Raw genomic sequence first — 26,188 nt, forward strand, 5'->3', positions numbered from 1 at the left:
TTCTACTCCAATGGCAAACTTCTTGGAAGAGGCGACTGCTGTGTATCCATTACCAATAATATCAAATAATGTGAGTACACGTAAAATCTGACTTGTGTGCGATTTCACTGCAGTAATGCGATGAAAGTAAATTAATATTGCATACTGATTTTTCTCGTTGAGAATCCTTGGTTATAACAGAGTAAGAATTACAATATGCACCTCAGTGTATTTAACAATTCCTCGTTTTGTGACTAATTTGTTCTTACCTTTCATTTTTACTTACTCCATAGCCACGATTGCCCTTCCAGTTCCTGTCTGTGGAACTTATGTAGCATATATCTTGTCCGCCCCCGGTAGCTGAGTGGTCAGCGCGACAGAACGTCAATCCTAAGAGCCTGGGCTCGATTCCCGACTGGGTCGGAGATTTTCTCCGCTCAGGTACTGGGTGTTGTGTTGTCCTAATCGTCATAATTTCATCCCCACCGACGCGTAAGTCGCCAAAGTGGCGCCAAATCGAAAGACTTGCACCCGGCGAACGGTCTACCCGACGGGAGGCCCTAGTCACACGACATTTCCATTTATTTAGCATATATCTTTTCCTTTGTAAGTCCATACTGTATGTTGTTGTTTTTCTGGCGAGTTCTACGTCATTAAGAATGCCCTCATTATGGATCTATTGTACGAAAATCATCTGATGTAATCTAAGCATCTTTCCTCCCAAGCCTTTGAATCCGGTCAAGAATTTCAGAATGCTCTCACGGCTTCACCAACCTCGATGGATAGTATATTAAGCAGAGGGAATTTGTCAGCCCGTTAAGAGGTATAATAATCCGTCTGTATGAATGGTGATTGTGTAGAGAAGTAATACGAAGGTCTAGTACAACTTTTTTTCTTATAAACGTGTTTGTACTCTTTCGTTAATTTGTTTACAGCTTAACTAAGTTTGCGTTCCGGTTAGCCTTCGTAAATAACGTTACATTTATGTGAATGAGATTCTTATGTAGAGCAGTGGTTGTCATTGAGACGGTCAGCTACTGCATTCTTTCACCTTTACTACTACTACTACTGTTATTACACAGGAACACAGAAATAAGACAAGAACGACAGATTGTCGATATCGCAAACAAAAGTAAACAATGCAAAACCAATTGGTGAAACCATTTTGAAAGACTACAGCAAGACCGTCTGTCTAGGATCGAGATGGACTACAAGTCCACTGGATAGTGGTGCTGACTGTCCAAGGAGAAGATGGTTGGACTGCGAAACAGGCTGTGCAGCCTACTCCATGAAGTGAAGATGTTGATGATTGTTATTATTATTATTACTATAATAATAATTATAATAATTACTATTATTGCCATTATTATTTATTGGCCTCTCAGTATACTAACACAGTCAGTCTAAACTTACTGGGTTGCCTGTCCTTTGAAAGCATAAATCTATTTTTTCTACATTTTCTGGGAAGTTTAAAATATGAATTGCACTGACATTGTTAGTAAAACATACGAAATGTAGTGGCATGTAAACCTCGGTAAATCGAAATAGTCGTGCGATATCCTGAAAAAACCTCGATAATTCGAAGAAATTATATGTGTTTTACTGCACTCGATACACCATAGGGATTGTCAAGACAGACCGCCCACGGGGGCACTGAACGTACATGAAGAAGGGCGTCACGAATGGTTACCGGTTTGCTTCACTCACGAGAGAGTGTCGTGGAGACGTTGAAATACATGAATTGCTAAACACTGAGGTGTTCATGTCATCCTTCAAACTGAAGACAGAGTTACTTTGCTAGCTTCAAAATGAAGATAAGATGTGTAGCAGATATTTTCAAAAATCAAAGCAGAAATAATTTTTCTTCCTTGTGTGTAAATGATTGCCTGTATGACTTATTACAAGTATAATTTTAGTAAATTGTTTTATCCTAACCTACGAATACTTCTTTATTGCCACAGAGAAAAACACTATTCTGGGCTTAGATTCGCATTGCACAGTAAGATAGCTGTCACCGAAGTTCCGTGCACAGTTATCCCACATGACCAACGCTACAAGGGCAACAAATAACAGCAGATCCGCACTATTTCCACTCCAGAGAGACCAATTACGTTAAATCTTCCCACTCCTTCTACCACAGCAGACCAATAATATCTTTTTTTCTAAATTGTGACGTAATACCATCGCCAGTACATGGGTTGCGACGAGATACGAGCGGACCATCGTCGGCACAGCACACCAGCAGAACCACAGGACGGTCTTTGCAACAGGGGCCGAAGCGTCGGTGACAGATCTACTACAATATGACGACCTCCTTCACCCCGGAACCTTTCACGTTCACAGACACTGTCTGCGGAATCCCACACACAAACATGCATTTCATTGTTCTTAATTTAATTTTCCTGATTTACGCTTAAAAGCGAACACTATTCATGTTACTTTAAATTCAATCGCGAACTTCAAGCCTCTCCATACGCTTCCAACAATTTCATCATCTTAATCTGTTTAAATCGTGCTAAAGACGAAGAGAGTTCTAATATGCAATTCAGTATTAAGAATCTGGACGTTTAGTCTCATGTAATCCAAAGACTGTTGGTCGATTCTCAACGGTTTTCTTCTGCTTTGGTTTTCTAATCCCTCTTAAATACGCACCAATATGATAACTACTGAAGATCTTTGCCCCCAGATGTATCAAAATACAGAGTCGCGAATATGTTGGTGCTGATTTTCTGTCGCTTATGCAATGTCATGTTTTATAATTCAGTATATTATTTTGAAATTTATACATTTTCTATTTGAGAGCACTAAGATTATAATAAACTTGTTTTTTTAATTTTCTTAAGTCTTTATTTTTATAAGGATTGATTATACGCTAATGTAATTTTCATATGAAGCGAGCGAGTGTCGCAGCCGACTGAATTCCGCTCACTGCGGTCCGCAAACTCACCAATATTATGACTGCCACGCCGGCCAAAGACCGTAAGAAGACTCGCTACAAGACCTCGTGCAGCTGCTTCTCTTTGCTTTGCGAACAATAACTTTTATTTTCACTGATAAAAGTTTGAAGGGAAGAAGTGTTCACATCTTTATTAGCTCCGTCGAAAATAATTTAATATTTATTAAGTAAAATGTATTAATTCATCAGTAGAAACAAAAAAATAATTGTTTTGGAGGTAGCACCATTTTTACAGAACGAGCACAAAACCTGCAAGTTGAAGAAAAAATTTGAGAGAAACACCAAAAAAATTTTTGACGTTAACATAGTCGAGTCAGCTCGATTGTCCGAACTTGAACTTGAACTTGGAAGACTTCCGGGGTACATATTCTTACACATTCCGCTCACAAACACAGCGCGCAAAGAAACCACTGTCCGGATGCTTGTGTTCGAGCTCTGATAGATCTTGTCTTTGTGGCCGTTACGTGACTCTTATGTTGGTGCGAAAGAACATTTTCTTCCTCCCCCCTCCCCCCCCCCCCCCCCCCTCCCGCCCGCGTCACCCCAGGGTTTACCACTTGAGTTCAAGTAGCAATTCAGTAATACGCGCATATTGATCGATCCTACGGCGCCTCTGACTTTCTTCGATGTCTTTCCTTAATCGGATCTGATGGGAATTCCAAACACTCAAGCGTCATATGCACGATCTCTTTTAAGCCGCTTTTCAACATTACACCTAGATATTATATGACTATACTGTTTCAAGCAGATTATCTCGAATAGAGTATTCGAAAATTAAACGTTTGATTTTTCTACTATCTACATTAACTTACATTTTTCCTCATCTAGAACAAGCTCCCATTCATTACACCAAATCGAAATTCCTTCCCAGCCACACTGTATCCTCCTACAGTCACCCGGCTGAAATACTCACTTTCAAATTCTGAAGGTGGCAGGGGTAAAATACAGGGAGCGAAAGCCTATTTACAATTTGTACAGAAACCAGATGGCAGTTATAAGAGTCGACGGCCATGAAAGGGAAGCAGTGGTTGGGAAGGGAGTGAGACAGGGTTGTAGCATATCCCCGATGTTATTCAATTTGTGTATTGAGCAAGCAGTGAAGGAAACAAAAGAAAAATTTTGACTAGGTATTAAAATCCATGGAGAAAAAATAAAAACTTAGAGGTTCGCAGATGACATTGTAATTCTGTCAGAGACAGCAAAGGACTTGGAAGAGCAGTTGAACAGAATAGACAGCGTCATGAAAGGAGGGTATAAGATGAACATCAACAAAAGGAAAACGAGGATAATGGAATGTAGTCGAATTAAGTCGAGTGATGCTGAGGGAATTAGATTAGGAAATGAGACACTTAAAGTAGTAAAGGAGTTTTGCTATTTGGGGAGCAAAGTAACTGATGATGGTCGAAGTAGAGAGGATATGAAACGTAGAATGGCAATGGCAAGGAAAACATTTCTGAAGAAGAGAAATTTGCTAACATCGAGTATAGATTTAAGTGTCAGGAAATCGTTTCTGAAAGTATTTCTATCGAGCGTAGCCATGTATGGAAGTGAAACATGGACGATAAATAGTTTAGACAAGAAGAGAATAGAAGCTTTTGAAATGTGGTGCTATAGAAGAATGCTGAAGATTAGATGGGTAGATCATATAACTAATGAAGAGGTATTGCATAGGATTGGGGAGAAGAGAAGTTCGTGGCACAACTTGACTAGAAGAAGGGATCGGTTGGTAGGACATGTTCTGAGGCATCAAGGGATCACCAATTTAGTATTGGAGAGCAATGTGGAGGGTAAAAATCGTAGAGACAGAGACCAAGAGATGAATACACTAAACAGATTCAGAAGGATGTAGGTTGCAGTAGGTACTGGGAGATGAAGAAGCTTGCACAGGATAGAGTAGCATGGAGAGCTGCATCAAACCAGTCTGTGGACTGAAGACCACAACAACAACTTAGCGTCGTCACCAAACAGCTTGCGGCTCACCCTATTCCAGCCGGGCCAACTGGAAGACACTGAATGGGATGGCGTGAAACGTGGAGTTCCGGAATATCCGCTCCGTGTGCAGCAATTATGTACCGGGAACCGCCAAGAAGGAAGTAGAACTCACGTGTTGAACAGCTACAAGTTACCTTTAGCGGAAGGTATTGCGGTCCTGCATTTGCCCAGCCGGTCGCGTTGCTGACCAGGAGGACATGTCTTCAACGTCGGTGTCGCGTTTACCAGCGACCTGTCCAGAAGGCCAGATTCCGTTTCATTCCCGGCATCTGCAGCGTTCGGAGGCTCCTGTCGTGGTCGGCGTCCTTTGTCATCGAGAACGACCGCCACCTCCGAGACGTTTCTTACGAGCTCTAGGAACTCTTCCATCAACGCGTCGTCTGACTCATTATGCGGTGGGTTGCAGCCGGTACCATTCGATCGCGGCCTACCTGAGACCGTCTCCACCACGCTGATGAATATGTGGAGAAGCTGGTCCGGTGACGTCAGCGTCTGGGGAACCAGCGCTAGAAAACAAATCATACACGCCACCGATACGCGCGGGTGCTGCATGTGCTGAACGCGAATTCTGACTACTTACTTCCCCAAGCAAACTACTCTGTCGAGAACGTCTGACGAGCGACGGCCATCTTATCGGTGGTGACCTTGCTTGTGGTTCACCGATGGAGAAAACAAGTGCGGTCTGAACGAGTGGCAATGTAGATAAAGCACAGCCTTAATAAACAGGGAAAGGCGCTTTCAACACACTCGTCGTCGGACATTCATAAAAGTGTTAGCGCAGATGTGAGTTACTGGCTGCATTTTCAGCAGATCAGTTATCATCATCATTTATGACATCAGACTATCAAGTCAGTGCTAATAAATCACCACTACACGCCACACAAAAATAAAACGAAGCTGGCGAAAGACGGAAGTACGCACGAGATCCAAACGTTGGTGACCCAATCATTTTTTCTACCCTCCCAGATGTGGATATTGGGCCGCTACATACAGTTAGCGTTCAGTTCACAGCGAAGTCCAATATGGAATTAAGTAAATTTTTGTTTATACCATGACAGTCATTATGTGCAATTTCCAGAAAGCATGTAACAGAGGTGGACAGTAATAGGACCACTGGTATGATGATGTACATCTCAAAGACAATATGAATATTATTAAGTCACGAAATAGGTTCAAAAAAAATATTCCAGGCAGTCATCTGAATGCAACAAACCTGTAAAACAACGTAATAAATGTTTTGAACAAAAAATTATGTAAGCTGTGTATTTTTAAATACAATAAATGAAACCGAAAGTGTAGCTGTGTGCTGCTGCATATGATATTCCACTGTACATTAATAAAACAAGAATATAAATTGTGATACAGGTGCTTGGAAACACTGAAATAATCGATGAAATACACCGAAGAGACAAAGAAACTGGTACACTTCCCTAATGTCTTTACGGCCCCGCGAGCACGCAGAAGTGCCGCAACACGACGCGGCGTGGACTCGACTAATATCTGAAGTAGTGCTGGAAGAAACTGACACCACGAATCCTGCAGGGCTGTCCATAAATCCGTAAGAGTACGAGAGATGGAGATCTCATCTGAACAGCACGTTGCAAGGCATCCCAGATATGGTCAATATGTCCATGTCTCGGGAGTTTGGTGGCCAGCGGAAGCATTTACACTCAGAAGAATGTCCCTGGACCCACTCTGTTGTTATTCCGGCTGTGTAGGGTATCGCATTGTCCTGCTGGAACTGCCCAAGTCTGTCGGAATGCACAATGGGCATGAATGCATGCAGGTGATCTGACAGGATGCTTGCGTACGTATCACCTACCAGAGTCGTATCTAGACGTATTGCGGGTCCCATATCACTCCAATTGGACACAGCATCAACACCCCCACCGAACGAGGTGGCGCAGTGGTTAGCACACTGGGCTCACATTCGGGAGGACGACGGTTCAATCCCGCGTCCGGACATCCTGATCTGGGTTTTCCGTGATTTCCCTAAATCGCTCCAGGCAAATGCCGGAATGGTTCCTTTGAAAGGGCACTGCCGATTTCTTTCCCCGTCCTTCCCTAATCCGATAACTTCGCTGTTTGGTCTCTTCCCCCAAATAATCCAATCCAAATCAACATCCGAACCAGGCAACATGATTCCAGCTATCAACAGTCAAATTTCAGTGTTGACGGGCCCTGGAGAGGCGTATAGCTTTGTGTCGTGGAGTCATCAAGGGTACCCGAGAGGGCCTTCAACTCCGAAAGCCCAAATCGATGATGTTTCGTTGAATGGTTCTCACGCTAACATTTTCTGATGTCCCAGCGTTGAAATCTGCAGAAATATGAGGAAGGGTTGCACCTCTGTCAACCTCAATGCATTTAGCAATACGTGTAATGACAAATGGTTCAAATGGCTCTGAGCACTATGGGACTTAACATCAGTCCCCTAGAACTTAGAACTACTTAAACCTAACTAACCTAAGGATATCACACAACACCCAGCCATCACGAGGCAGAGAAAATCCCTGACCCCGCCGTGAATCGTACCCGGGAACCCGGGCGTGGGAAGCGAGAAGGCTACAGCACGACCACGAGACGCGGGCGTGTAATGACATTCCTCTCAATAGCGAGTAGTTCGCCTTCCGTATGTTAGCACATGCATTGACAATGCGCTGATGCATGTTGTCAGGCGTTGTCGGTGGATCGCGATTGCAAATATCTTTCAACTTTCCCCACAGAAAGAAATCCCGGTACGTCAGATCCGGTGAACGTGCGATCCAATCCACCTGTCTTGAAATATGCTATTCAATACCGCTTCAACCGCTATGTGCCGGACATCCAAGATGACGGAAGTACATCGCCATTCTGTCATGCAGTGAAACATCTTGTAGTAACATCGGTAGAACATTACGTAGGAAATCAGGATACATTGCACCATTTAGACTGTAATCGATAAAATGGGGGCCAATTATCCTTCCTCCCATAATGCCGCACCATACATTAACCCGCCAAGGTCGCTGATCTTGCACTTGTCGGAGCCATCGTGGATTTTCCGTTGCCCAATAGTGCATATTATGCCGGTTTGCGTTACCGCTGTTGGTGAATGACGCTTCGTCGCTAAATAGAACGCGGGAAAAAAATCTGTCATCGTCCCGTAATTTCTCTTGTTCCCAGTGGCAGAACTGTACACGACGTTCAAAGTCGTCGCCATGCAATTCCTTGTGCATTGAAATATGGTACGGGTGCAATCGATGTTGATGTAACATTCTCAACACCGACGTTTTTGAGATTCCCGATTCCCGCACAATTTGTGTGCTACTGATTTGCGGATTGGCCGCGACAGCAGCTAAACACCTACTTGGTCATCATTTGTTGCAGGTCGTGGTTAACGTTTCACATATGGCTGAACACTTCCTGTTTCCTTAAATAACGTAACTATCCGGCGAACGGTCCGGACACTTGGATGACATCAATACGACATCGACCTTTTCCGCAATTGATAAACGGTCCATTTTAACACGGGTAATGTATCACGAAGCAAATACCGTCCGCACTGACGGAATGTTTCGTGATACCACGTACTTATATGTTTGTGACTATTACAGCGCCATCTATCAGAAAGTGAAAAAAGTATATTTCTTTACGTACTACACAAATACGTAATAAAAAATGTGGGTTCCTATTCAAAAGAAACGCTGTTGATTCCGTTTGACCTATGGTAGCGCCATCTAGCGGGCCAACCATAGCGCCATCTGGTTTTCCCCTTCAAGCTACATGATTTTCGTTCTTTGTAGTTTTTTCGTTTGATGCTTATTTCGTGAGATATTTGGCCCAGTCACTATTATATATACATATGACTTTAAAAATTGAAAACGCTGACATAAATTACTCATTAAGAAGTGCTTTCTTATATGGGAGGTTGAGCACAGTAAGACAAATATTACAGTTATAAATTATGTATACAGCCTGAGGCAGCGTAACTCAAGGCGCGCAAATACCCAGACTATATTCATCCAATATTTGGGAACGAGAGCGCTTACTGACTTCCATCAACCTTTACACATAATTTCAAACCTTTAGCTCATACCAACCTCAGAATGATGAAAGGTAAAACGTTTATCATTCACTACGTTTTCGGCCCGCGTGCAGTAAAATTGACACTTCAGGGTTAAGACATTATTTATTTCTTCTCTACTACTAACTCTATTCGCAACACATTTTGCAGACAGTGTCCACATGTCCACATGTCGTATAACATCATTATACGACACACTGTGCAAGAGATATGACGTCATAAACATTGAAATAAGTGAAAAACTAGCTTTTGCTGAAAAAGGAGTGCACGTTTCTTGGATTATAAATTATAATGAGAGGACTCAGCGACTTCCATCGAATTTTAAATATAATTTCAAACCTTTCTAACATTTTTCTCGCTTACAAGCTTAACGTCAGATACTTAATATACTAACTCATTGGTAAGGTAACTAGTAATCAGAAGCATGAAGCTGTTTTGTACGTGTGAGTTCCAATCTTTAAAGAATGGGGTTGTTTGGTGGTGTGAAACTAAGCTAACTTTATGAGTTAAAGTTTACAGCTCTAATAAAAGTTATCAAACATTTGACTAGGTCCCAGCCGTCCGAAGTAGCCGAGCGGATCTAGGCGCTACATTCTGGAACCGCGCGACCGCTACGGTCGCAGGTTCGAATCCTGCCTCGGGCACGGCTGTGTGTGATGTCCTTAGGTTAGTTAGGTTTATATAGTTCTAAGCTCTAGGGGACTGGTGATCTCAAGAGCTCAGAGCCATTTGAACCATTTTTGACTGGGCCCCAGCAGGCCGCAAACGTTTAATAAGGCCTACAATATGATGTTAGTCGAAGCAGGAATTAGTAAAATAGGAGCTTCTTCCTGGGGGTGGGAGACAGTACCTCTGGAGGATCGAATCGCCGTCCTGCACTTGCCTATCCAGTCCATCTGCTGACCGGGCGGACACGTCTTGATGCCCGGCATGGCTATGAACGACCTGCTGACCAGGTCAGTGAGCGCAGTCTCGCTGCTAGACTCTGCGTCGCTCGAAGGTGCGTCATCTAGCCTGGACTCCTCGCTGTCCCCGACGAGATCTGTGGACGACTGGCGGAGGTGGGCGCCCAATGTCAGCGTCAGGAAACTCAGCAGCACCACGCAGAGCGCATAGGTCTCCGTTCGACGAGCGAGCATGCTTTATCTAGGGATTGCGGTGACTTCCGAAAACGTACTGCAGTGCCGAGTTGAGTCCGAGCAGCAGACGCGGCACACTTATCGCTGTCGCTACTGATGACCCTCATTGGAGTTCATCGACTGTGGAAAACAAGTTCCGTGTAAATGAGCCACCGCTCTAGAAGCCCCATGACGCACAAGGCAGTGAATACGCTCGCTTGTTCGGCGCTCTCCTCTTGCATAGTTACACAACTTCTGGGTACTGCAGCAAAGTTAGCACAGCAGTCACAGTAAAAACGAGATATGACGAACGCTTTTTCGCGAAATCGTGGACTGCGTTATAAGAAAAAAAAAGGGAGGACGCAGAGGAGAGAGATTAAGAATCAGCGTAAAGATTTCCTTTGTTACCTAACAATTGGAGGGGATTCCATCGGCCGGCCGGAGCGGCCGAGCGGTTCTAGGCGCTACAGCCTGGCACCGCGAGACCGATACGGTCGCAGGTTCAAATCCTGCCTCGGGCATGGATGTGTGTGATGTCCTTAGGTTAGTTAGGTTTACGTAGTTCTAAGTTCTAGGGGACTGATGAACTCAGAACTTAAGTCCCATAGTGATCAGAGCCATTTGAACAATTTTTGGATTCAATCGATAAATAAATTAAATGGCGAACAATACATGCATGATATGCGTGCTGAAGAGACACAGATCCAAGACAAGTAAATTTTCTTGCAGCTAAAAAAAGGTACATTGTCTGAAAACATACCACTCGTAAGAAAATTTGATATGGTACATAAAAAGTGATTTGCAGTAGTAGCCTAAGTATCTTTTACAGTAATACAATTATTTCTGTGACAGAGATGTCTTCGTAAAACCGGAAGAATCTTAAAAAACGGTTCAAATGGCTCTAAGCACTATGGGACTTAAATCTGAGATCATCAGGAACTTGGAACTACTTAAACCTAACTAACCTAAGGACATCACACACATCCATGCCCGAGGCAGGATTCGAACCTGCGATCGTAGCAGTCACGCGGTTCCGGACTGAAGTGCCTAGAATTGCTCGGCCACCGCGGCCGGTGAAGAATCTTAGAGGAGGGACAGCATGATTAGGAATAAAATAACACAAGAACACTCAGACACTGTTATTGTTTCGCGATTGACAGTCCCTTTCACTTGTTCTTCGAGTAAGTAATCTGCAGGTATGGTAAAGGTCAAACTGTATTAAATAAATAAATGCACAAAGAGCGCCAGTTTCTGAAGATCAGAAATCAGTTACTTTAAAAACCACATTTGATCTCCGTTCAGCTGAAGTAAGCGTCTAGCATATATAAGCCGTAAAGGTCACGGAAGAGGAAAAACCCACGAGACTTGAACAAATCCTGAAAAAGACAACAGGGTGTGATGATTTTAACGAAATAAGGAATCCTCCACAAAATCTCTGTGATACGCAACGTGTGTCAGGTATATATTCACATGATTAATTGGTTTTACACATTTGAGAAAATTCGCATGTGACTCTACGAGATATGAGTGTCTGCCTATAGAGTATAATATATGTCTCATATCCAAACGTTTCTGAGTTCTTGTTGGTTCGTAGACAGGGTACGCGCAACCAACAAATCACAATCTTATGTCATGTTTTGACAAACACCTGCAAATTCTTATTAATAACTATCGTGGTACTTGTGTTCTGAATTACCTCGATGTTTTCTGCTGTAATTCTACTGCAAGCCTTAATAAATCTTACATCAGTGAATTCCTTTTACCAAGAAATTTCCAAAACTAATAAACAATTATATCGTCCCGTAAAACGAAGTTGTTTCAGTACCTTGGTAGATAAAAGAAATACAAGAGTTATCAACGCAACAAATTACAAGTACTTCCACCTTTTATGTGACACCACTCCCCAGAAACTTAGTTTCTGTACTCGAAACCGTTTACTAAGCATTCCGGTTGTACAAGTTACGTAATTGAATAGGTATACAGCATGAATCACCTGAAATGTGATCCTGTTTTCTTTCATGAACGATACAAGATATCGAAACGAGGTTTTCGGCAAATGATAGTAGCTACAGAGGTTCTTAATTTCGATTTATGTGTAAAACTCTTAGCTCGAGTATCTATCAGGGAAACTTCTTTAATGTCATGAGAAAGTTCTTCAAAACCTGAGTACTGGTCTACAAAGCTTGTTAATGATGGTGTTGAATGTCTTCGCAAAAATACCGAATTAATGTTCTAAAATTGAAAGGCGATGACGTCGGAATCGGCTAATGTGTTGTAAACACCGTCAATTGAGTCTTTAATGTCAGATCCGTCATTTATGAAGCTTTTCAATTTAACACTTCTTTCCACAAAAGCTCTTCGACTAAACGTCAGCAAATAGCCTTCCTGGGGACCTTCTGTTACACTAGAAGTTTATAAATAGTGAAACCATTTTAAAAACCACCGTAAGCTGCCGGTTTTATTATGTAAAGTGTCTTTTTTCCACAACGTACATATCTCACATTACTGGCCAGTTTCACCCTTTTGACCATTTGAAAATGTCTGTAAATATAGTACCAAAAGAACACTAAAAGGCTAGATCCATGGTGAACATCACTACGCTTGCATATTACAACTGTTTGTAATTTTTACTCATTATAAATATTTTTGCGGGCACCCACTAACATTAGAAACATATGTTATTAGTGGTTGCATGCTGAAATTTTGATAACAATTGCCTTAACAGCCTCTGCCTCCGGTCCTTAAGAAGGGCAACACGAGAATGTTGTTAAATTACGTACATAGCGCTGATGATGTGTGTGTCATATTTAAAACCTGCAGCGTTGGTGATGTGTGTGTGTCACATCTGAAACCTGTTCCATACTATGTGGGGACTGACAATTGTTCTCCCTCTCTCTCTCTCTCTCTCTCTCTCTCTCTCTCTCTCTCTCTCTCTCTCTCTTCCTCTCTCTCTGTCTCTCTCAGCATATGTAACATATCTGTTACAAAAACTCAGTAATCCTGCATGACCCAAAGACCATGCTCAGAAAAGTTATTCTACAGAGAGTCAAAGTTTATCGACAGAGCGAGCTCCCATCAAGCAACCACAACACTGCATACTTTCCGTTAATCCTTAAATATATTGCGCATTGAACTTTGAAATTACTTACAATCATTGCTCGAAAAATCACATGTTGATTACTGCTACACAGATGATTCGAGGTGATATTAAACCCTTTTATTTATTTAAACTTCTGTATAACAGAAACGAATATTTCATTACACTAGTAACGGCTGTAATGCGTGTAATAGTTTTATTAAGATTATGCTGTGATCACGTGACTGTAGCTCTCTCTCTTTCGATAAACTTAGACTTCCTGCAAAATAGCGTGTCTGTGTATAATGTTTTGATGATGCTTGTCTCCCGCCTTCTTGAATATGTTTATGTACTAGGAAGAAAAAGGACACGTTGCACCGTTAAACATATTTACAATGATCAGTAAGCCAGCTGTTAATAGTGTTTTTACTGAGATCTAGCGTTGTGTCATATAATGCTCGATTGGTGTGTGTGTGTGTGTGTGTGTGTGTGTGTGTGTGTGTGTGTGGGAACAAGGGTCGTCCCCAAACGGCGCGGAAAGGATTTTAAATGTGGCTCACTCATTATCAATGCTATACCTTTAATAATAGCGAAAGACCAAAACTGGTCAGTAATCTAAAACATATACATTGTGCAATAAAGACACTTTGCGTAATAAGGCCGACAATCTGCGGTGATTTTTAAAATGGGAAATACATTTTATGTTGGAAGCATATGCCTATCTTCTTGCTGTATACAATGACGAAGCCAGGCTAAGTTTTCCGGATACTTTTGCGATTAGTTAGAGCGCCAACATTAGCAAGCATTATATCACTACTAGTAAACCCCCGATTTCTTAAAGAATCCACCTTCTATGTATAAACTCAAACTCTAAACTCCGTCCGAACAGGCCACGAAGGCCGAAAGGCCTGTCTATCTAATAAGATTACTTAATAGATCATAACTAGCAATAATAACGACTGATTATTAAATTCCTCATAATAAACACTGGTTAGAATACAATATGTTTGATTCTGGCTACTCCTGTTCTACAGTAGTGTACGATCTTATGTGCCCGTGGGGTCATTGTCGATCACTGAAGAAAGCTCCTTTTAGAAGTCACAACAACAAATTACTGTTTCAGCTATTGTCTGTGGTCACTAGTAAATGGGATATGTGAAAATCATAAACTCTTAAAAATAATTTCTAGAAATATATGGGTTAAATATCTGATTTCAGATGGGTTAATGTATGAAATGTTTGACGTTAAGCGTGTAAGACAGAAGTTCAGAAAAGGTTTGAAATTATGTTTGAAGTTTATTTAAAGTCGCTAAGTACTCTCGTTCTCAAACACTGGTCGCCTAAAGTCTGGGTAATTTGCTCATCGTGTGCTACCTTTCCTCAAGACGTATAGACAGTTACTATTAATAATACTTGTCTTACTGTGTTACTTCTTTGGTATAAAATTATATCTCTTAATGAGCAAATTATGAGAACATATTAAGTTTCTAAATTTATTTAATAACTAGGTCTTTATTCACATGAAGCGTTGAGTGCTACTGACAAGGGATTCAGATCGATTCCGTATTTCTGGATTTCCGGAAGGCTTTTGATACGGTACCACACAAGCGACTTGTAGTGAAATTGTATGCTTATGGAATATCGTCTCAGTTATGTGACTGGATTTCTGATTTCCTGTCAGAGAGATCACAGTTCGTTGTAATTGACGGAAAGTAATCGAGTAAAACTGAAGTGATTTCTGGCGTTCCCCAGGGTAGTGTTACAGGTCCTTTGCTGTTGCTTATATATGTAAAGGATTTGAGAGACAATCTGAGCAGCCGTCTTAGGTTGTTTGCAGATGATACTGTCGTTTATCGACTAATAAAGTCATCAGAATATCAAAACAAATTGTAAAACAATTCAGAAAAGATACCTGAATGGTGCGAAAATTGGCGGTTGACCCTAGATTACGAAAAGTGTAAGGTCATCCATGTGAGTGCTAAAAGGAATTCATTAAACTTCGATTACACGATAAATCAGTCTAATCCAAAAAGCCGTAAATTCACCTAAATACCTAGGTATTACAGTAACGAACAACTTAAATTGGAAGGAGCACATAGAAAATGTTGTGGGGAAGGCTAACCAAAGACTGCGTTTTGTTGGTAGGACACTTAGAAAATGTAACAGATTTACTAAGGAGACTGCCTACACTAAGCTTGTCCGTCCTCTTTTAGAATACTGCTGCAAGGTGTGGGGTCCTTACCAGATAGGACTGACGGAGTACAAATGGCTATGAGACTATAGGACTTATCTGAGGTCATCAGTCCCCTAGAACTTAGAACTACTTAAACCTAACTAACCTAAGGACATCACACACATCCATGCCCGAGGCAGGATTCGAACCTGCGACCGTAGCAGTCGCACGGTTCCGGACTGAAGCGCCTAGAACCACTCGGCCACCGCGGCCGGCTGACAGAGATCATCGAAAAAGTTCAAAAAAGGGCAACACATTTTGTTTTATCGCGAAATATGGGAGAAAATGTCACATAAATGATACAGGATTTGGGCTGGACATCATTGAAAGAAAGGCGTTTTTCGTCGCGGCGGAATCTTCTCACGAAATTGCAATCACCAGCTTTCTTCTCCAAATGCGAAAATATTTTGTGGATACCGACCTACATAGGGAGAAACGATCACCACGATAAAATAAGGGAAATCGGAGTTCGTACGGAAAGATATAGGTGTTCGTTCTTTTCGCGCGCTATACGAGATAGGAATAACAGAGAATTGTGAAGGTGGTTCGATGAACCCTGTGCCAGGCACTTAAATGTGATTTGCAAAGTATCCACGTAGCAATAGATGTAGAAACTACATCAGATATTAGTAATCTGAATTTTGTTGCCCCTGGAAGCTGCTAGACAGGCAAGAGGACCGCGCACCATGGACCAAGAATATGATGAGCAGTTACGTAATGTGGATAGCCGTGTTTTCAAGTCCCTGCAGATACAAGAATATTATCTTTACGACAGAGTTACGTGTGTCTCTGTCCGATATGTTTGCCGAAAACCTCGTTTGTATACCATGAATCGTTCACGAAATAAAATAAGTAGAAGTTTCGGGTGTATATCTTGTACAGTTAGATGGATAAGCAAGTGAATTGACAGAAGCAGACCCTCCTGTAAACGAAGCTCCTACCTTTTGAGTCGCTGATCACTTTCCTACATTTTCCTATCCTGTCAATCTGCTGACCTGGAGGACACTTCTTGAAACTTGGAATCCGATTGATAAACGACTTGCTGTGACGAGTCGTCGCAGTCGCCTCGCTGCCAGACCCTGCGTCATCTTCGAGCGGTTCCTCGAGCCGTCGTCCCTCGTGATCCACGACCTTGGCTACCTTCGACAAGGCCTTCAACATCTGAAGGTACTCCGTCTTCTCCGCTTCGTGGTGGCGGTGGTACGGCGGGCTGCAGCCGGTGCCATTCGACCGTGGACTCCCTGACGCAGCCACCACGAGATCGATAAACACCTGCAGAAGCTGGTTGGGAGAGGCCAGCGACGCGGAAACGAACGCCAGCGCACAGATCGAGAGCAGCGGTGCCAGGCGCCAAACAGCCATGTATCGGCTGCGTAACTTGCCCACTTCCGAAGGCGAGTCGCACTACAGACCGTGTCGCTCAGGAGCAGCAGTCAGAAAGTTATCGCCGGTCCCACACGATGACCCTTCGTGGAGTTCATTGCTGGAGGAAGCGAGTGTAGGCTGTACGTACAACGGCGGAGATAAAGGCAGCCTTCAGTGTCGACAACGGATCTTTCATGATGCAGCGGCGTGCTCTCTGTTTTGAAAACTCCTTATTTGATTAAAACTGTGTGCCGGAGCAGGATTCGAACATGGACGCTTGTCTTTCACAGGGTGAAAGATATACTGTGCAAAAAAAGTGTCAAGGATTCAATTAAATTTCGGGTGCGCTGCTACCCAACTTTACTTCTTCTTTTTCTAGTATTTCTGCCGTCTACTTTGCACCCGCCTCCAGAGTGGCCCCACTGAAGCTACGTACGCTACAGTACCTGTCCCGTCGCTTTAAAACACAGCAAGAAAACAAGGACCAGAGACGTTGGCCGGTGGCACACGGTATGCATAAACTGTGGCTACGCGCTCGATCTTGTTGGTATATCGATGTGTCATTATTAGCTGCCTTCTACCAATGGCTTTGTGCGTTTATTCGAGAATGCATCGGATTGCATAATTTGTCTGGGTGGAAACCGGTATCTTTGTTAATTAAATTCTTCGTCAAACGAATTCAGCTGCATCGCTCACAATCGAATACTTAAGCAGCGAAGTCGACGCTAGAATTTCGACATTTTCATACCGCATAGTGTGTCCGGTGTCGATACACTGCTCTGCCACAGCCGATTTATTGAGCTGCATGTGTCGAGTGTATCTACAGGTTCCATGCAATTTTCCAGGTTTGTACGAGCACTGCCTCTCGTGATTCGGGTAAGACCACATCTTGCCAAGTTTGTTTCTGACACATTGCAGAATCTTCTCAGGGAAACCCTTTTACAAACGGTACCGTGGGCAAGCACAACATTTTCCCATGACCGTCTTGCATAACAATAAGATAATTAACAGTTATGCCGCTGACTTTTGACGTAATAAACAACTGACGCCGGTCGTTGTGGCCGAGCGGTTCTAAGCGATGTTAAGTCCCATAGTGATCAGAGCCATTTCAGCCAAACAACTAACTTACTTTTTTCCGTCTGTTTCTTTTTCATTTGATTGCCCGTTCTAGATCAGACACACGCTGGTAAACTCAACACTCTCGATTACTAAGTCAAGGACTCGTAAGATAAATACTAAATTATTTAAGAGCCTAAAAACTTAGTAAGATACTGTAACCTCAATAGTTTTTAAAGACGTCAATGTGCAAAACAGACAATACAAACATTCAGAACTTTCCTTTCAATGGATCTGTGTGCCTTAAGCTTAGTAACTGACAAAATTCCATAACTAACGTTAAATTATAACCTGCAGCTTGTTTACAATCCCAACAACAGGGCAATATAAGACCAAGGACGGCGAGGACTTATCCTGGAAGACTTTTTTCAGAAGCTGGTACAAGCATATTTACATTCTCACGGGTGGCCGGCCGAAGTGGCCATGCGGTTCTAGGAGCTGCAGTCTGGAACCGCGAGACCGCTATGGTCGCAGGTTCGAATCCTGCCTCGGGCATCGATATGTGTGATGTCCTTAGGTTAGTTAGGTTTAAGTAGCTCTAAGTTCTAGGGGTCTGATGACCTCAGATGTTAAGTCTCATAGTGCTCAGAGCCATTTGGATTTGGAGTCCAGGCCGCGTGGAGTTGCTGCATTAATCCAGGCAAAAAGGAGTTTCGACAAGATATTGTGAGTATCCCATGACTCTTGTGACCTCAGTGTATATATTTTGAGAAAAGTTACCGGAGTTGCGCTTGTTTCATAACTCAGCAGCGCACACAAATTACCAAAACAAGTTAATGTTGCGGCAAGCTCCCATGTGAGATTGCGGCGTTTGGGATCAAATGGTTCAAATGGCTCTGAGCACTATGGGACTTAACATCTGAGGTTATAAGTCCCCTAGAACTTAGAACTACTTAAACCTAACTAACCTAAGGTCATCACACACATCCATGCCCGAGGCAGGATTCGAACGTGCTACCGTAGCGGTCGCGGAGTTCCAGACTGAAGCGCCTAGAACTGCTTGGCCACAGTGACCGGACCACCGATCAATAAACGACCTCCTTCATGAGGCTATCAATCCAAGTTTGGAAAGCACCTAGGAACGATATTCGGCTAGTGCACCGCCTAGCTAAAGACGGATGGCGCGGTTTATTTTAACAAAATATTGGGCACAGTGTGAGCCCAGGCAAAAGGTTACTACTAAGGTGCTCCCTCGTTTTCTGGGACCGTGTGACGTCGGTATGGTTACCTCCACAGAGAATTCACTGATCTAGGAGCGAGCCACTAAGAGGCAACTCAGGACGCATTTGAGTCAGCTCATCTACATCTACATCTACATGACTACTCTGCAATTCACATTTAAGTGCTTGGCAGAGGGTTCATCGAACCACAATCATACTATCTCTCTACTATTCCACTCCCGAACAGCGAGCGGGAAAAACGAACACCTAAACCTTTCTGTTCGAGCTCTGATTTCTCTTATTTTATTTTGATGATCATTCCTACCTATGTAGGTTGGGCTCAACAAAATATTTTCGCATTCGGAAGAGAAAGTTGGTGACTGAAATTTCGTAAAAAGCTCTCGCCGCGACGAAAAACGTCTATGCTGTAATGACTTCCATCCCAACTCGTGTATCATATCTGCCACACTCTCTCCCCTATAACGCGATAATACAAAACGAGCTGCCCTTCTTTGCACCCTCTCGATGTCCTCCGTCAATCCCACCTGGTAAGGATCCCACACCGCGCAGCAATATTCTAACAGAGGACGAACGAGTGTAGTGTAAGCTGTCTCTTTAGTGGACTTGTTGCATCTTCTAAGTGTCCTGCCAATGAAACGCAACCTTTGGCTCGCCTTCCCGACAATATTATCTATGTGGTCCTTCCAACTGAAGTTGTTTGTAATTTTAACACCCAAGTACTTAGTTGAATTGACAGCCTTGAGAATTGTACTATTTATCGAGTAATCGAATTCCAACGGATTTCTTTTGGAACTCATGTGGATCATCTCACACTTTTCGTTATTTAGCGTCAACTGCCACCTGACACACCATACAGCAATCTTTTCTAAATCGCTTTGCAGCTGATACTGGTCTTCGGATGACCTTACTAGACGGTAAATTACAGCATCATCTGCGAACAGTCTAAGAGAACTGCTCAGATTGTCACCCAGGTCATTTATATAGATCAGGAACAGTAGAGGTCCCAGGACGCTTCCCTGGGGAACACCTGATATCACTTCAGTTTTACTCGATGATTTGCCGTCTATTACTACGAACTGCGACCTTCCTGACAGGAAATCACGAATCCAGTCGCACAACTGAGACGATACCCCATAGCTCCGCAGCTTGATTAGAAGTCGCTTGTGAGGAAAATTAGATATAGCAATTATGCTAAAGCACAAGGTGTCCAGCGTCTTGTACACGTCACCCTCCTGCACTGGTGTATTTCTGTATGTGTGAGGAGGGGGAGGGATTGAGAGAAGCGTGTGACGATATCGAAAACTACGGCTTTTTTCGTGTCCCGGTGGCCACCACAGCCTCGGGGCGGCTCCGTAATGAAGCTCTGCTCCCCAAGGGACTTAAGCCCGCACACCGCTCAATCAAGGGTAACTGTGGCTTTGCTGTAGAGATCGAACCTTGCGTAAAATTCCGTCTTGTATCTCGTAGTTGGGATGGTTGCTTATTGCGTCTGCACAGTTGATGTTTACTTCGCGGGCCGAGCTGTCGCCTATTAGGGGCTGTAACTTTACCGTGTCTGTCCTGCTGCCTTGAGTGGTTGATGTGGCCTCATACACTATCCTTGATTTGCATCGAACTGATACAGGAACTATGGCGAGCAACATTGTTTATTGAATGTTGGTAGGGATCAACGAGACAACTTCCCCTGCCTGTACAGTCATTTATGAGGGTCGTGTGTTATTTTGAAATTCATGTCCGATGCCTTTGTGTGCATCAGTATCTCGGCGACAAGAAGCCGTCTAAGGCAAATATTGTTTTAATTACGAGAGGGAGTCAGTTTCAGTGGGCCCTTGGTTTTTTCAGAAGAATTCTTTTGATGCTGGCGAACCAACTCAGTCCATTGTTTCTCTTTTATTCAGTTACTGTGGAAAATTAATTTTTACTCTGGTGCATGATTTAGAATTTGTAGAGCAGAGGATGTAGATGAAAATGAAATGGGAGATTCGATACGGCGTGAGGAATTTGAAAGAGCACTGAAAGGTCTGAGTCGAAACACGGCCCCGGGAGTAGACAACATTCCGTTGGAATTACTGACGGCCTTGGGAGAGCCAGTCCTGACAAAACTCTACCATATTGTGAGCAAGATGTATGAAGCAGGCGAAATACCCTCAGACTTGAAGAAGAATATAATAATTCCAATCCGAAAGAAACCAGGTGTTGACACATGTGAAAATAACCGAACAACCAGTTTAATAAGTCACAGTTGCAAAATACTAACACGAATTCTTTACAGACGAATGGAAAAACTGGTAGATGCCAACCTCGGCGAAGATCAGTTTGGATTCCGCAGAAATGTTGTAACACGGGAGGCAATACTGACCTTACGACTTATCTTACAAAATAGATTAAGGAAAGGCAAACCTACATTTCTAGCATTTGTGGACTTAGAGAAGGCTTTTGACAATGTTGACTGGAATACTATCTTTCAAATTCTAAAGGTGGCAGGGGTACAATATAGGAAGCGAAAGGCTATTCACAATTTGTACAGAAACCAGACGGCAGTTATAAGAGTCGAGGGGCATGAAAGGGAAGCAGCGGTTGGGAAGGGAGTGAGACAGGGTTGTAGCCTCTCCCCGATGTTATACAATCTGTATATTGAGCAAACAGTAAAGGAAACAAAAGAAAAATTCGGAGTAGGTATTAAAGTCCATGGAGAAGAAATGAAAACGTGGAGGTTCGCCGATGACATTGTAATTCTGTCAGAGACAGCAAAGGGTTTGGAAGAGCAGATGAACGGAATGGAAAGTGTCTTGAAAGGAGGATATAAGATGAACATCAACAAAAGCATAACGAGGATAATGGAATGTAGTCTAATTAAATCGGGTGATGCTGAAGGAATTAGATTAGGAAATGAGACACTTAAAGTAGTAAAGGAGCTTTGCTATTTGGGGAGCAAAATAACTGATGATGGTCGAAGCAGAGAAGATATAAAATGTAGACTGGCAATGGCAAGGAAAGCGTTTCTGAAGAAAAGAAATTTGTTAACATCGAGTATAGATTTAAGTGTCAGGAAGTCGTTTCTGAAAGTATTTGTATGGAGTGTAGCCATGTATGGAAGTGAAATATGGACGATAAATAGTTTGGACAAGAAGAGAATAGAAACTTTCGAAATGTGATGCTACAGAAGAATGCTGAAAATTAGATGGGTAGATCACATAACTAATGAGGAGGTATTGAATAGAATTGGGGAGAAGAGGAGTTTGTGGCACAATTTGACTAGAAGAAGGGACTGGTTGGTAGGACATGTTCTGAGGCATCAGGGGATCACAAATTTAGCATTGGAGGGCAGCGTGGAGGGTAAAAATCATGGCGGGAGACCAAGAGATGAATACACTAAGCAGATTCAGAAGGATGTAGGTTGCAGTAAGTACTGGGAGATGAAGAAGCTTGCACAGGATAGAGTAGCATGGAGAGCTGCATCGAACCAGTCTCAGGACTGAAGGCAACAACAACATGGCAGCTGCCTGGGATGTTAGCCGAATTCGCGACGTTACTATATTTGCCTACTTTATATACCTCAAGCCCTTCGTTTGCCTGAGAGTTTGTTGTTCATAAATGTTACAGGGTCACTCCAAAACAAATGCTCACTATTTTTGTAAAAATACAGTTTTCATTCTGCACGTGTGAAAGTTTTGTAGTGTGTAGATACATCCTTCCCACTTGTTTTCAAACTTAGTTCAACCTGTTCCCATGAGTGGCGCCGTCACAGTATGTCTTCAAGCTGGCTGCTACACTTGACGTTCGTCAGAAGCAACATGCTGTCATAGAATTCCTGTGCTGTGAAAACGAGACCGTAGGAAACATCCACAAGAGGTTGAAAAAGGTTTATGTAGATGCTGCTGTCGATCGCAGTACAGTTAGTCGGTGGTCAAGCAGGTTACGTGATGAAAGCGGGCACGGCAATATTGAGGATTGTCCTCGCAGCGGCCGGTCTCGTACTGCACACACTCCAGACAATGTGCAGAGAGTTAACGAATTGGTGACTGCTGACAGACACATCACAGTCAACGAATTGTCACGCTACGCTGGGATAAGGGAAGAAAGTGTTTGCAGGATACTGAAAGTGTTGGCGTTAAAAAAGGTTTGTACCAGGTGGGTTTCCAGGATGTTGACAGTGGCTCACAAAAAAACAAGAAGAAAGGTATGCAGCGAACTTTTGGAACAGTACAAGATGAATTTCTTGGAAGAATTGTGACAGGTGATGAAACATGGCTCCATCATTTTTCACCAGAGACGAAGAGGCAATCTATGGATTGGCATCATGTAAATTCACCCAAGAAAAAAAAATTTAAAACCATGCCTTCAGCTGGAAAAGTTATGGCTACAGTGTTTTTCAATTCCGAAGGACTCTTCCTTGTGGACATCACACCTAGTGCAACCACCATAAATTCTGATGCATATGTGACGACACTGAAGAAACTTCAAACTCGAATGAGTCGTGTTCGACCACATCAGCAAAATCAGAATGTTTTGCTGTTGCACGACAAGCGCGGCCACATGTCAGTCAAAAAAGCATGGAAGCGATCATAAAACTCGGATGGATAACAATGAAACACCCGCCTTACAGTCCCGACCTGGCTCCATGTGACTATCATCTCTTTGGGAAACTGAAAGACTCTCTTCGTGGAACAAGGTTTGAAGATGATGACTCCCTTGTGCATGCTGCCAAACAGTGGCTCCAACAGGTTGGTCCAGAATTTTACTGTGCGGGTATACAGGCGCTGGTTCCAAGATGGTGTAAGCTAGTTGAGAGAGATAGAAATTATATGGAGAAATGAAAATACTGTTCCTAAAGGATGTATCTAAACACTGTAAAACTTTCAAACACGTAGAATAAAAGATGGATTAAAAAAAATTGTGTGCACTTCTTTTGGAGTGACGCTCGTACTCAGAGAAACCCCAGTTTGCTTCACAGGCGACTACATGTTAAATTTTCATGTTCTATGATTACACATATCGATGAAATAGGCTGTTTTAAAGTTGTATGTGTAAAGTCTTCTTCACAAATGTGTATTTTATGTTATATGCATATCAGCGAAACCGCAATTCCGCTTGGCTGCTTCATAGTAGAGTACATAAAGTTTTAAAACTTTAATATTAAGTTTCCTATCTGAGGATTGATTTCATTTGGAGTAAAAGTCTGATTCACAGACGTTGACATAAACTCAAATTTCTGCCTTCCCTGACTGTCCTAACCGGTTAAATAACTATTGTTTTTTGCCTGTCCTTTCAGCTGTGTACATAATTTTTTAAATTTTGTTGGTATGCACTCAGACGACTGTCTCATCTGTTTCTTTAATGTGGCGAGCCAATATTAATTGCTTCTGTAATTAAAATTCAGCCTGTGGCGTAAATAATTTTACTTCTAATATCACTTTATTTCCGCTCAGTACTTTACTACTCGCAGTTCCTAGCTCCCGACCGGTTCAGTTGAGTGACTGCCTGTTACGTGTTTTACATACAACGCGTCAAAGTGACCAGGGCGTTCTTTCAAGAGAGTGATTAATATCTTTGGTCTGATGAATTTAGCAACAAACAAAACCAAATAGCAGTATTCAAAAAATTGTGAATTTCATTTAGGTCTACGTACAACATACAACTGAGTCCCGTTCACTGGAACATTTCACACTACGATAAAGGCAAGATTCTTTCAATGAAGGAATGTGATTCGAATTGATGTCAAATTTAAATCATTGTGAGGAGACTTGTTGCAAGATAATAAATGATCCTGCTGGTAATCGTACATTTATAAAGAGAGATACAGTGATGATGTCACAAAGTTTCAAGATTGGTGGAGAAGGGCAAATATATCAATTTGCAGCAAGAGAACCTGGTCCGAAAACCACCGAGTCGAAAGATATAAGTAAAATTCGCTCTGGATCCACCGCGAGTAGAATAAATATTCCCTTACTGTATTTGCTGAAATTGTAGCGTACGCAGTTTTCGGAGGTGGCAATATGGATCAAAACAATCAAAAAATATCTAGTAAACAGTGGCTCTAAAATGCATACCTCAAAAGCTATGAACACTTTATCTTCGCTTCTGTAAGATACGTCTCTTATATTGAACAGGTGCTCCTAGTTCTTAAGATATGCATTTAAAAGCCAATATTAACTACACTTGTTTTGTTGTTCTGCTCCTTACTGCCACCTCTGGAACTAGGCTACCCTACAATCTTAGCAGCAGCAGCGGCACGTATATTCCAGTATCAGAGCTATCAGAACGGTTTCCCCTTATGACTTTCGACTCTGGTGTTTCCGGACCAGAGGTTCTTACCTTAGATTGATACATTTACAATTTACCTCCGTGGAAGTTTGTATCAGCGTCACGGAATAACACGAGGAGATAAATCTTTGTTGTTACGTACCTCGGGTAGCGCTGATCACTGGCCTGCATTTCCGCTGTCTGTCGAGTCTCTGATTAACAGGACATTTCTTGAGCCAAGGAAACTTGTCCGTGATTGACCGTCTAATGTGGCGAATGTTCGCGCCGTTTTCGTCAGAGGTTCCCGCGTCTGCGAATGACTTTTCTCGCCAAGGTCGGTAACACTCTCGAAGCACCTTCTCCTTTCTATATCCATAAGTGAAGCGCACACAACCCGACTGGTCCTCATCGAGGTGGCCAGCACCGGTATCTCGTGACTTGTCGGAATTCACCTCCTCGATATTCATCTGCAAACGGACCGGAGAATTTGGCGATTGCAGCGCCAGCGCGCAGACCAACCACGCTGTAGCCAGTCGATGAAACGGCATGCCGACGGCGACGAAGTTTGGTCCACTGCGGAGACGCCCAGGGCAGAATGCGCTAGGCAGTTATCTGCTTCTCTCGGCTAATCGCCGGTAGAGTCAACTGCCGGCGGGACGTGACACAACAGCCAAATACCTCTCATCGGAGGCGACAACGCAGTTTTAGTGGCACGTAAAAATGAAGAAATCTATGAACGTAATATCTTTCTTGTGCCGTTCTTTTCATTCGTACACGTAACTGATTAATATTGCGTATTGAGACGAATTTCAGTTTTTCCCTTATATTTTGTAACTTTCTTTTATTATTACTACTATAATTCCTCTACA

General features: G+C 42.7%; 1 protein-coding gene across 6 annotated transcripts in view; it reads right to left on the reverse strand.

Moving 5' to 3' along the window:
- Positions 1 to 25,848, reverse strand: part of LOC126355083 (uncharacterized) — a 50,997-nt gene extending 25,149 nt beyond the window's left edge. The window contains exon 1 of one of the 6 annotated variants that reach the window (XM_050005270.1): positions 25,483 to 25,848. In XM_050005270.1, the coding sequence (XP_049861227.1) occupies positions 25,483 to 25,511 (29 nt within the window). In that variant the 5' untranslated portion in view covers positions 25,512 to 25,848. Of the gene's footprint in view, positions 1 to 5,061; positions 5,540 to 9,837; positions 10,306 to 16,355; positions 16,856 to 25,482 lie in introns of those variants that run through there. The other 5 variants (XM_050005274.1, XM_050005267.1, XM_050005272.1 and 2 more) reach the window with 5 other exon arrangements.
- Between the last annotated feature and the right edge of the window lie 340 nt (positions 25,849 to 26,188).

The sequence above is a fragment of the Schistocerca gregaria genome, chromosome 3 (assembly GCF_023897955.1).
Source record: "Schistocerca gregaria isolate iqSchGreg1 chromosome 3, iqSchGreg1.2, whole genome shotgun sequence".
NCBI lineage: Eukaryota > Metazoa > Arthropoda > Insecta > Orthoptera > Acrididae > Schistocerca > Schistocerca gregaria.